The sequence below is a fragment of the Pygocentrus nattereri genome, chromosome 3, assembly GCF_015220715.1.
Source record: "Pygocentrus nattereri isolate fPygNat1 chromosome 3, fPygNat1.pri, whole genome shotgun sequence".
Taxonomy (NCBI): Eukaryota; Metazoa; Chordata; class Actinopteri; order Characiformes; family Serrasalmidae; genus Pygocentrus; species Pygocentrus nattereri.
The window spans coordinates 27,607,779-27,619,931 of NC_051213.1; the positions used below are offsets into that span (position 1 = coordinate 27,607,779).

Here is a 12,153-nt window from a genome sequence, read left to right on the forward strand (position 1 = left end):
CAGGATACAATGTTTGAAGCATTGGATGCACATGGTCCTCCAGAATGGTTCGGTAGTCCTTGGCAGTGACTCGCCCATCTAGCACAAGTATTGGGCCAAGGGAATGCCATTATATGGAAGCACAAACCATCACTGATCCACCCCCATGCTTCACTCTGGGCATGCAACAGTCTGGTTGGTACGCTTCTTTGGGGCTTCTCCACACCGTAACTCTCCCAGATGTGGGGAAAACAGTAAAGGTGGACTCATCAGAGAACAATACATGTTTCACGTTGTCCACAGCCCAAGATTTGCGCTCCATGCACCACTGAAACCGACGTTTGGCATTGGCACGAGTGACCAAAGGTTTGGCTATAGCAGCCCGGCCGTGTATATTGACCCTGTGGAGCTCCCGACGGACAGTTTTGGTTGAAACAGAAGAGTTGAGGTGCACATTTAATTCTGCCGTGATTTGGGCAGCCATGGTTTTATGTTTTTTGGATACAATCCCGGTTAGCACCCGAACATCCCTTTCAGACAGCTTCCTCTTGCGTCCACAGTTAATCCTGTTGGATATGGTTCGTCCTTCTTGGTGGTTTGCTGACATTACCCTGTATACCGTGGCTCTTGATACATCACAAAGACTTGCTGTCTTGGTCACAGATGCACCAGCAAGATGTGCACCAACAATTTGTCCTCTTTTGAACTCTGGTATGTCACACAATGTTGTGTGCAATGCAATATTTTGAGCAAAACTGTGCTCTTACCCTGCTAATTGAACCTTCACACTCTGCTCTTACTGGTGCAATGTGCAATTAATGAAGATTGGCCACCAGGCTGGTCCAATTTAGCCACGAAACCTCCCACACTAAAATGACAGGTGTTTCAGTTCCATTGTCCAACCCCTGTATATGTATATATAATCATTTTCAACAGGATGTTATTACTGTGCCTTTAAAACTTACATATGCAAAGGACCTCTATACTGATTGGATAACCTGTCCCTCTTTTAAAAAAAAGTCCAGCCTGGAACATTTTGAATAACTTAAGCATTAGTATATACAAATGTGTTGCTATTTGTGACATCGCAACAACAGTTACTTCAAAATGGGCTGTTTTGCAGCTTAGTTTCAAAAAAGCAAAAAAAAAGGTGGCTTTCCATGATGTGAGTTCTTCAAAAGCTTACAATATAAAGAGTGATATCAATGCCTATATACAAATGTTTCTACACAAAAACTTTGAATGTAGAATTTTTTTTTCCACTACAAGTAGATTTCAACAGCCAACAAGCATTCAGCCTATGTGGAACTTCTTCAAGACTGTTGGGAAAGCTTCCTAGGTGGCTCTTTGTAAAGCAGCCTGAAAGAAGAGTGTACAAAACTCTATCAAGGCAATGAGGTGGCTATACGATTTTTTAAAACACTTTTATGGATAATTGTACCTGGCCATTACTAGCCTTTGGCCAATGACTGATATTTTGGAATGTCCATACAATGATAATGTACACAAGCAATGATATTATGCAAAACATTGATCTTCCAATTATTTTCATTCACAACATGATTTTATTGCTTCCTATTTATTTAACCAGCCCTTTGCGTGGACTTTTTAGTTCAAAATGTTCAATTATGGAAATGTTAGTTTAAAAATGTATACAACAGAAAAGCTTACAGGTCATGCAAACAGAACATTACCAATTACCTATACAGATACATACTTTGAATTATTATTTTGAAAAATTATTACTAAGTAATAACATACTTTGAAAAAACTATAACATAGAATTCAGTCTGGGATAAATGCAAAAGGGAATAAAATGGACAAGCGTGTCCAGAAGAAGGGTGCCAAGGCAATATTTTGGCTTCCAACCAAATGCATATAGAGACCTATTAGATGTTAGTATTACAAGCAGTCTATGCATGATATAGTCAATATTAGGAACTATTAGACAGAAAAGGCAAGGCTAAAAGCAAGTCTTCTGAAAAGAATAGAAGCTGTAATAAAGGCAATGGGTGGATACACTACATACTCAAAAAATATCTATGATATTTAGTTATTGAGGCTTCTGTGTATTTTTCCATTAAATATGTACTTCTGCTTTTTTCTTGACTTTTGAAATGAAAACTTTTATTCAATGGCCATTCTAACTGGAAATTAAATAAATGAATGGTGGTCTCTGACTGTTGCATTGTCCTGCACATTATTGTCCAAGCTTGACTTGCATCTATATACAATATTATCTATATATAATTTGACTAAACAAAATCCTAAAGAATAAAGTCTACTGTAAAACTACTGTAAAAGGTATGTGGATCATCATATGCATACACACATAGGACTGTCTGTCCAACAACCATCAACACCAATAGGCAGGATCAAGAACAGCTGCCAAAAGTTCTGGAAAAAGTGACAGGTAAGGTCGCTGTGAGCCAACACCCCATCATGCATGCTAATCTCACAGCTGTTCCATAGCAAGAGTGGCAGAAAATTTGCTTGCTACCAAACAAGGGAGAAGACGTGCTGAGCAGATTTGATACTAAAAGCCAATTTTACTGTCTCCCATTTGACTGTGAGTGTTTTCAGCCGGAGATAAACAGTACCTGTCTTTTGGCTGACTGACCACGTCCTTTCATGACAAGGGACACAAACACTCTATCCCTCACACATCTGTGCTCATCCACCCACCACAAGCCACCAAACAGGCTATAGAATGATACCTTGTCGAAAAGTGCCTGATTTAAGAGATCAAAATGGTGCATACTCTTTATTCAGCAACTGATCCCTGCACATTGAAATTAAGAGAACATCACCACAGCATTACCTTTAAAGATAGGACAAATCTTCCAGACACCTGCAGCTCCTTCCCGGTTGTACTGACCCAATGCTAATTCCATATAGAAAAGCGGCATTCCTGCAATGATCATAAAGAGCAGATAGGGCACCAGGAAGGCACCTGGAAAAGGAAACAAACAAACAAAACAAGATGTAAATATCATATACTATACACATTCCAAATCCACTTCATAAGAACCCCCTACCTTGTATGTCCACACACTGACCCTTTTATGAGGTCCACTTACCTTATGGGTCCACTATATAAGTGTACATCTGTTGTCAAGCACAATTTGTCTGCCTCTCTCTACCCCATTTTCAGTTTGCGACCACAGAACGGCTGATAACCAAATATTATTTGGGTGGTGAATAATTCTTAACACAACAGTGACACTGGCTTGGTAGTGAAATGATAGTGTGTGTGTGCTGGCACACCCGTCTTTTGGGGTTTTTACACACATCAGTGTCACCGCTAGATTCAGAGTGGTCCACAAACATATTCAAGAGCAGCTCAGCGGTCCGAAAAGTTAGAGCATAGTTACACAACCAGTGAGTATATGTCTATGGTATGCTTGAGGGACAGAGGTGATAAAGTTATGTCCATCCATGCAACAAATAATCAGAAAATTTTATTTATAAAAAAGAATTGGTCTCCTTAGAGGCACTGGATAAATACGGTGTTTTGAGTTGTTTCTTGCTAATTATTTCTGGAATAAAAGTCTGTCTGTCCTACTAAGATATTACATAAGGTCATAAGATCACAGACAGCCATGATGTTTCATTTGCCATTTTCATCTACCATTCTGTACCTACTACTGTTTTTTCTGAATATCTCATTACATGTCACTGTTCAGTTTTACTTGGTACATCATCACAGCTCAATGTTCACAGGGGCTCACATCTGAAGGCGTATTATTCAATAACTACATGGGAAAAAATGTGAAATGACAGAGTTATTATTAAGTTATAGCAGAAATAAATACATCCATTGGAGGATTAAGAGATGTTAAGGAATCAATATCTGGATCTTACCTCCACCGTTCTTGTAGCACAGGTAGGGGAACCTCCACACATTAGCCAGGTCTACAGCAAAGCCGATGACCGAGAGCAAGAAGTCAATCTTTTTACCCCAAGTTTCACGCTGCTCGCCGGATGGGTGGGTCTGGCCAGTGGGGGTGACCAGTGCTGAGGCGGTGAACTGCACCCCATTCTGCTCCTTCACCAGAATCAGCTCCACCTCTTTGGGGCCCATAGGGCTGGAGGGCTTGGCAGGGGCAATGACGGAGGACATGTGTGCGGCCGGCAGTCTACCTCTGAGCATGGGGTGGTAGTCTGGGCCTCAGGAGCTGGCAGGGCGGAGATGGTGCCTCCTGCAGTGGGTTCAGCAGTCTGTATGACAGTAGCAAGAATAGAAAGCACAGGAGAAAGAGACAAGGAGGAAGGGAGGGAGCAGGGAAAGGAGGAGCGAGGCGGCCATGTTGATGTTAGATCATTTACAACCTCGAAACGCTCCCGACATGACGGGCTGCTGTCTACGCACCTGCGTTAGTTCACAGCTGTAAAACAAATTACAAACAGGACTGAGAACCCATGCAGCGCTGGCTTTCTTTACAAATTCATAACTATTATTATTATTATTATTATTACTACTATTATTACTAATATTATTAACTATTATTATTAATTATTACTACGAACTTTACAATCATTTATATCAAAATTATGGCACATTAAGCACAAGAAAAAAAAATCCTTTTGAAAAGACTAAAATATGAATCACCCTATTGAAGTATTAGTATAATATTATGAGATAAATGTAATAATGTATGGAATGTAAAATAAATAAAAATAAAATATTTTTCATAACGTCTACAACTGATAAGTCATTAATTAAATCAGTGCACGTTTTTAGTAGAATATATTGTGAGCTTTTCAACACGATTTACAAAATAAGTAAGTAAGTAAATAAATAAATAAATAATAAAGCAGAACAAAATTTGTAGGAAAAATGAGAAAATACAGAAAGGCCTGCTTTATGACGTGTGCAGCTCTGATGGCTCCTTCACTGATTTAGACATAAAGTAGCATATATAGTTATATACTAAATGATGGTAATGTTGAAACAAACACCTGTTGAGTCTTTAAAAAATGTTGATAAAGAAAATCAAGCAGAACAAAACAAATAAAACGTCTTACCTTCAGTACAATTCTAAAATAAATTGTTCTAGAAATGTAAAGGATTAAAAAATTAATTCTCCATGCATGGTTGCTGTTTGTCGATCTGGAAAGTAATGCTAGCCATTTCCAGAAACCTATAACCAAAATCTCGGCATTGAATCTGGCAGGCTTCCGGAGAGGAGATGCGTAGCAGAGAAGCTGAGATGAAGATGTTTGATAGTCCGCTGACCACAAAATAGAGTGGTCCAGCGAAGAGTGTGTGGGGCCACTAGAAATATAAGAGGCAAGTGCCTTCCCATATCTCCTCCCCTCTCTCTATCCCAGTCCCCCTCCTCCCTTCTCCCTCCTACATGCTCTTTCTCTCTCTCTCTCTCTCTCTCTCTCTCTCTCTCTCTCTCTCTCTCTCATTTGCCTCCATTGTTTAATCTCCCTCATCGCAGGGTGAACATTGTATATCCAGTCTGTTGAACAGAGATATGATAGAGCCAAATGTAAACACAAGCTACACTAATAGCCAAGAACACTCAGTAAATACGTAAACAAGATAGACAACAGTAACAGAGACACACCAGAGTATGATGACAATACTGAGGCTGTATGAGCAGAATTAGGAAGTATAACCATACAATATGACTTTACATGCTCTGCAGAACACTGTCCATTGTGAAATATCTAACTTTGTAGGAAACCTCATTTTTCATCAAGAAATTGTCCTTGCCGGATAGACAGAGTGCCACCCTTATCTAAAACAACTGTTTTTCCCCCAAATGCTGCTTCTGGGTATATTTGCACACTACATTGGTATATAAAATAAAACCAGTTATGACTTTTCCAATACACACAGATAACGGATAGTTCTTGGTACTTTGCACACTTGCATGTCCAGGGATTTGCACAAAACAGGACATTCTCAGGAACAGGACAGAGTTCTCTAATGAGATTGTTCAACAAGCTCTGACAAGTGAAAACAAAAGCTAGGCAATGGCAGCGGAAGAGATTCAGAAAGCAAGATCGTGAACAAGGACTCCCCACTGCCACACCGCACTGGTGCTCGCCCGCAGCTCACATCACACAAGTGAAGGTGTGGGGACATCCAGATGGTAAAACCTTGCAAATGTGCAAGTCGTACCTCAAGTGACAGCTGCACGGATGTCTCCAGCAGGAGATCCCTGAAATCATGCCCGGAGGTCACTAAACCGCTGGCAGAGTGGGTGACCAGCTAAGACATGGTTGATTTGTCATGGAGCTTTAGGATAGTACACTCTGCATTGCAGGAGTAAAAATATCAACTTGTTTAGTATTAGTAGCCACTAGTAGAGTTTGTCCAGAATTACATACTTAAGAATAAGAAACCAATAAGTAGATGTTTAAGATGATTCATAAGTGGAAATCACAGCAAGGCGGAGCAATTCAAAGTAGAACTACTCTTATTCTGATGAAAGAACCAATAGTTCCAAACATCCACTTTCTAAGAATATCTAGATGTTAGGTAAGAAACAGAAGTAAGAACTGGGTTTAATCATTAAAAAAAAATGACAGATCTTACTGCAGATCCAGTAACAGCCTGGGAAGTGGCTTATACAAATGAGGTAGGATGCTACAGTGATCACTCTCATCTGCAGCTCTTCTATTACAAATGGATAAACTTTTACTCTCTTTAAGAGTTAGGCAGTAACACCCCACTAACGCCAGAGCTAGCACAGTCAAATGGTCTAGTGGTTTGTTGACAGCGGCATGGTCCTTGATCGGAAAGTTATAGGAAGGTGGAATTTAAGTCTCATCTCTCCCCACTGAGGCTTTAGCATGCTCTAATTCCTCAGGAGAATGTGTAGATATTGTTGGTTAATAATGAAATACTATCAGTTAAGGCAAGGTCAAAGCTCCTAAACTGGTCAACGAAGCAAAATGCCACGCTAGTCCACACTACTGTTTTTTTTTTGTTTGTTTATTTCAAAATTTAAAATACAGGAAAAAAAGGTAACTTTTTGTGAAGTACCAAGAAGCAGAACCTGTCCATAGTGACTCAATTCTCAGAAAACTGAGAGGGTGAAAGAGTGATGAAGAGAGTAAAAGAGTGATGAAGACATCCACAAAGCAATGATCTCCAACAACATGTTCAGAAAAGCAAAATGGTGGGAATGCAGGGATGATCGATAGAAACGTGCAGTCTTAGGAATAGACTAATGAGACTGCTATGCATGAAATACATAATGACAAATCAAACAATGAACTTCCACATCCACGGCTCATAGAAAGTTCTAGAATTACCTAAAAAAACAATCATTCTGAAAAAAAGGTAAATAAGCAGTAAATATATTGCAAATACACAGCAATGCATAATTCGAATATAATACAATGCATTGTGTTGAATGTTCAAGAAAGCTTGACTAATAATAATAATAATAATAATGATAATAACAATAATAACAGCAACAACATCATCACCAGTGCTGAGTGAGCGACCAAAAGAGAACTGTTAATTACAATGATATATATTCCACTCATCTCACATCCCTGTTATTTCTCCCAAGAGGTAATCTGGTATTTCGTAGCTCCATGGTGAATCTGCATTAAACTTCGCCTGAGGCTAGGAATTAATCATTTGAGGCAGACATCTGTTGGCCTGAGACAACAGTCTGGATCAAGCTCACCGAATCGCAGATCAAAAGGCAGGTTATCAGCATACCCTTTAGAGGATATCACAAACCCGCACAGACTCATCATAATCCACACCATCATAATCCAACTAAAGGGTAAGAACTTAATGACGGGTGCTTATGATAAGGCTGCAAAAGATAAGGCCTACTTGCTTCATATTATGCCAAAAATACCAACAAGAGAGAAAATAAAATCCATGCCATTACAGATTTAGAAGAGTGGATTAGATTTACATAAAATGACTGAGCATCTTTACTACAGATAAACCTCCAGACCATCAACTTCCAGTTGCAATAACCCAAAATCTTCATTTTATATAGCAATAATTCTGTTTTCATATACTATATCTTACATTATTCAGTGAGTTACAAAATGTTGTGTCCATGATCAAACCACACTATGCATCAAATAAAAGATTCATTAGGTTTGAATTATGTTTAGCCTAGTCACACTTTAGACTTCTCCCTCGTGTCTGTGGCACTTAAAGCACTCATATTTTGTTATGTAACGTATTTTGTTTTGCAATGTTAGCACAGTAAAAACCTTGTGGTGTCGGCGCTGATTAAGACTCAGGGAAGGCCATGATTCTGCTGTGGGATACCGGGCAGAAACCAAATTGGGGATGAAGGTCACCAATTACAGTAGGTTCTCACACACAAACAGCTCATACTGAAGACATAAAATAACACAGATAACACATAACACCTCCCATAAGCCTCCTCACGTGGCCCTTAGCAAAGCCACGCCTCCCTCTTCTCAGAGGCACAGCTGCCAATAATGGGGCGCTACAATACACACCCGCAAGACACTTCACTGTACTGCCAGATTATTAGGTCCAGCATTGTATATCTCACTGAACAATTTCTGTTGTATACCTACTAAACATAGTAGGCTACTAGGTTAAATGCAGGACATGACTATAGTTCCTTGGAATAAAAATTTTTATGGCATCAACCTTTTTCTTTTAGCATTTACAATCCTACATATCTACAGCTTTTTGCAGCATTTTCATTACACTGGCATTAAATGACATCCATATATTTTTGTTTTATCATAAGGGATACTATTCATACTCTGGTTGGGGGACTGGACATGTGAGTGATGCCTCATAATTTAACATAATTGTTTCATCATTGTAAACATTTGTAAATGAAAACATTCTTCATCTTTCACTAGCTTTCCTGTGTATTGATGAATGGTTTTATAACAATTTTAAGTTTGCACACTTGTAAACTGTTGTGTAAAATGTTTTAGACAGTTAAAACTTCAATGTCATATACCACACTTGCTTCCACTGAAGCCTCATGCATTGACATACCCTTTAGCTAAAACTCATTAGTTTTAATGGCCCACTGGTCTAACTCAATCAGCCATATTGTTCTGGTGTTCCACTACAACACACGCCTGCCACTAATGACATTAAGCTGACCAAAGAAATGTGAACTGTTTGTAATGACACAGTATCTCTCTCTCACACATACATACTCATACTTGTAAACACCCAAATAATCATGGCATTATTGGCTAACTGTATAGATGAAAGCTAATGTATGCTAATAATACTTTTAGGCCAGGGTTAGAATTAGATTTAATTGCTAATGAAAAAACAATTGTCCTAAATAGTGTATGCTGGGGGTAAATCATCAAATAAAGCTCTATACAGAGTGAGACAGAAGAGTGTTCAAAAGTTTGCAGACAAAAAGAAATGCTATACCTAAGTTAAAGTTATACCTAATAGTTTTTTTATGATGTCTCATTACTTATTAACTCCTGAAAACTAAAATTATTTAATCACTTATTACTTCTGTGTTACTCTGAAAAACCCATACAATCTGTACCAAGGGAAAACTCAAGTCCTTTCAGTACATGGCTAAAAATATGAACAGATTTTTAATGATTTAATGATTTTTTTTCCCCAAACAAAAGTTGGTCATCCAGCCTATTTTCAATGCCCAAGATGTGCAAGCACAAAGGCTTGCTTTTGGAATGCTCTCATGCTTTTCTGGAGAAAAACAAAGGCAGAATTCCTCACAAATTCAGTCACAGCAACATTCAGTGCTCTCAAACAATTCACTGTGGCGTCCTGTGCTCTTCTATATACCTTCTTGGCTTCATGCCCTGATGAACATCACATTTAAGTTAAAACCTTCTGCAACAATCCATGGAAAATTTAAATTTTCTAAAAGAAAATCTATAACTGTGCCTTCACTCACTTCCTTTCTTGAGCAGATCCTCCAAGGAACTGTTAAAGCGATCCTCATTTTGGCATTGCTACATCTGCTGTAAACATGTTTACTCGTGTCTTACAGTGGGGCTGAATTAGTCTCCAGAGTGAGATTTTTCAGTTTAAAGAAAGCCCTCTTCTTAAGAAGTATCTTGAAGATGGGAGGAGCTTCTGAAAAACAACTTAAGGCTGGATTTTTGGGGAGAAACTGAAATGTATTTATTTATTTTCCTGACAGATATCAATTGCAGAATGAAGCCAGATTTCTGATTACAACGGTAGAATTGCAGTAAGTGTCTTCAAATCACCGTTACAGTGGAGAGTATGACAAAAACGACTCCTCAGATGAGGAAGACAACAAGCTAAAAGCTAAAGTACAGCAATGTATTTATCTGGCTATCTTAATCTATACAACTTTGCTTAATTAGGCTATTTTTCTCTGGGTGAAAGGGTAAAAACATGCGCCTGACTACTATTTTGTGTTGAATAACAACATAACCGCTGTTTCCTTGACCAATTTTTAAACCATGATCTTGTGACACTAACGCCAGCTCGGTTGTATTTATGAGCAGAGATCCACTATAAATCAGGGGGGCGTTCCACAAAGCAGGATTTCTCAGTTAACCAGGTAACTACTCAGTTAACAGGTAAATATGAGAACTACCCCCTAGGGTAGCTCTTTCCTGTTAGACTTGACTTTGGGTTTAAGTTATCTGGCTAAACTGTGAAATTCCACTTTGTGAAACACCCCCTGTTGCCAGACGAACAGTTAGGACTGTTTGACAGTGCAGAGATACCCAATGATTGTATGATGTATCTGCATAATGCATGCTGGATATTGTAGTGAGACACAACTGATGAACAAAAACATGAAAATGATCAAAATCACAAAAGTTATCAAGCTGATGAGGCAGAAGGACACAATGCTGGGCTACAGAACATTGCAATAAAAAGACAAATAACAGTTTTGCACTGTAAGAACAGGCAAATATTACAACTGGTAAAACAACACGTCAGATAAATGATTTTGTTGTTCAGTCGGACTTAAACAGATGCACTGCCAGCTTCTCAGGTGACATTTTAATAAACACCGTCAACAAACGATCCTCTTCTGATGTGCAGCTCAAATCAAAATGGGGAGGGGAAATGCGGTTGGTGTGGTGTAGTGGGTAACACCTCTGCCTTCTACGCTGGAGAGTGGGGTTCAATCCCCCACCTGGTCAGGCAGCCTACACTATACCAATAGAGTCCTTGGGCAAGACTCCTAACACCACCTTCGCCTACCTGTAAAAAAATGATCAAACTGTAAGTCGCTCTGGATAAGAGCGTCAGCCAAATGCTGTAAATGTAAACCTTCATCTAATCTGTACATTGGCATTTGTCATAGAGCAACTCATCTGCCCCAGGATTTGTAAAGGCACTATTTAAGCAAACTGTTACCCAGCCTTTCCTTTTTGATGCCTATCAGCACTAAAACTATGGCATTATTTCACTAACTCCCAAAAAAACGCATCACTTATTATTATCTGAAAACTCGACTTTCACTGCTTATGACTTTACTTTTGCGATACTGAGCAAAACTGTACCAAACGGAAAGTACAAATACTCACTTCCTCTCAGTACATTATTATGAACAGCTAATGCTGGGTGGAAACCTAGAACTAAATCAACAAAAACAGTTTAAAAACATCTGCAACAGTGATCACGCACACGCAGAAATTAGGCCCACGGACATGCTTTAAATGCACTGCATGTAAACGGCACTGTTGTGTGAGTGGCGTGAGTAAAGCAGCTCCTACCATCACTGCCTCACGCTGCCTCATGTGCTGCTCGTGTTAAAGCCCTGAGGTCCTCTCCTCCTCAAATTCAGCTTTGGCCTCTTTTTCTCATGGTTGAACCAAATGGCTCCGAACGCCGCGCTGTGGCGTCCCACGTTATTGCGCCATCCCTCTGAACGGTTCTGAGGTCCTGCTCCGGTTCGGTTATCGTACACTGCCGTGTCGAACCGTCACTGGAACGGCTACCCTCCGTGCTCAGAACCGTCCAGCCCTGCAGTGGAAAAGAGGCCTTTGACATGTGCTACACTGCTAGCATGGCTAACTAACGCGTTAAATTAACATTAGCCCAACGGCAGTTAGCGCTGTACTCAAACTGTTTACGGTTAAAAGCAGCATCTGCTGCTTACAAACACTGAAGAAGTTTAAACGTAATTTCTCCCTCAAATTAGTCATGGACAATTGCAACTGGCTGGAAAACGTATTTGTAGAGTTTAAACCTCTAAT

The 12,153-nt window shown here is 39.4% G+C and overlaps 1 protein-coding gene across 2 annotated transcripts in view; it reads right to left on the reverse strand.

Annotated features, from left to right (window-relative positions):
• slc6a3 (solute carrier family 6 member 3) overlaps positions 1-11,910 on the reverse strand; it is a 29,946-nt gene extending 18,036 nt beyond the window's left edge. Inside the window, exons 1-3 of one of the 2 annotated variants that reach the window (XM_017710314.2) lie at positions 5,008-5,245; positions 3,844-4,200; positions 2,801-2,932 (exon numbers count right to left, since the gene is read on the reverse strand). In XM_017710314.2, the coding sequence (XP_017565803.1) occupies positions 2,801-2,932; positions 3,844-4,132 (421 nt within the window). In that variant the 5' untranslated portion in view covers positions 4,133-4,200; positions 5,008-5,245. Of the gene's footprint in view, positions 1-2,800; positions 2,933-3,843; positions 4,201-5,007; positions 5,246-11,670 lie in introns of those variants that run through there. The other variant, XM_017710315.2, reaches the window with a different exon arrangement.
• Between the last annotated feature and the right edge of the window lie 243 nt (positions 11,911-12,153).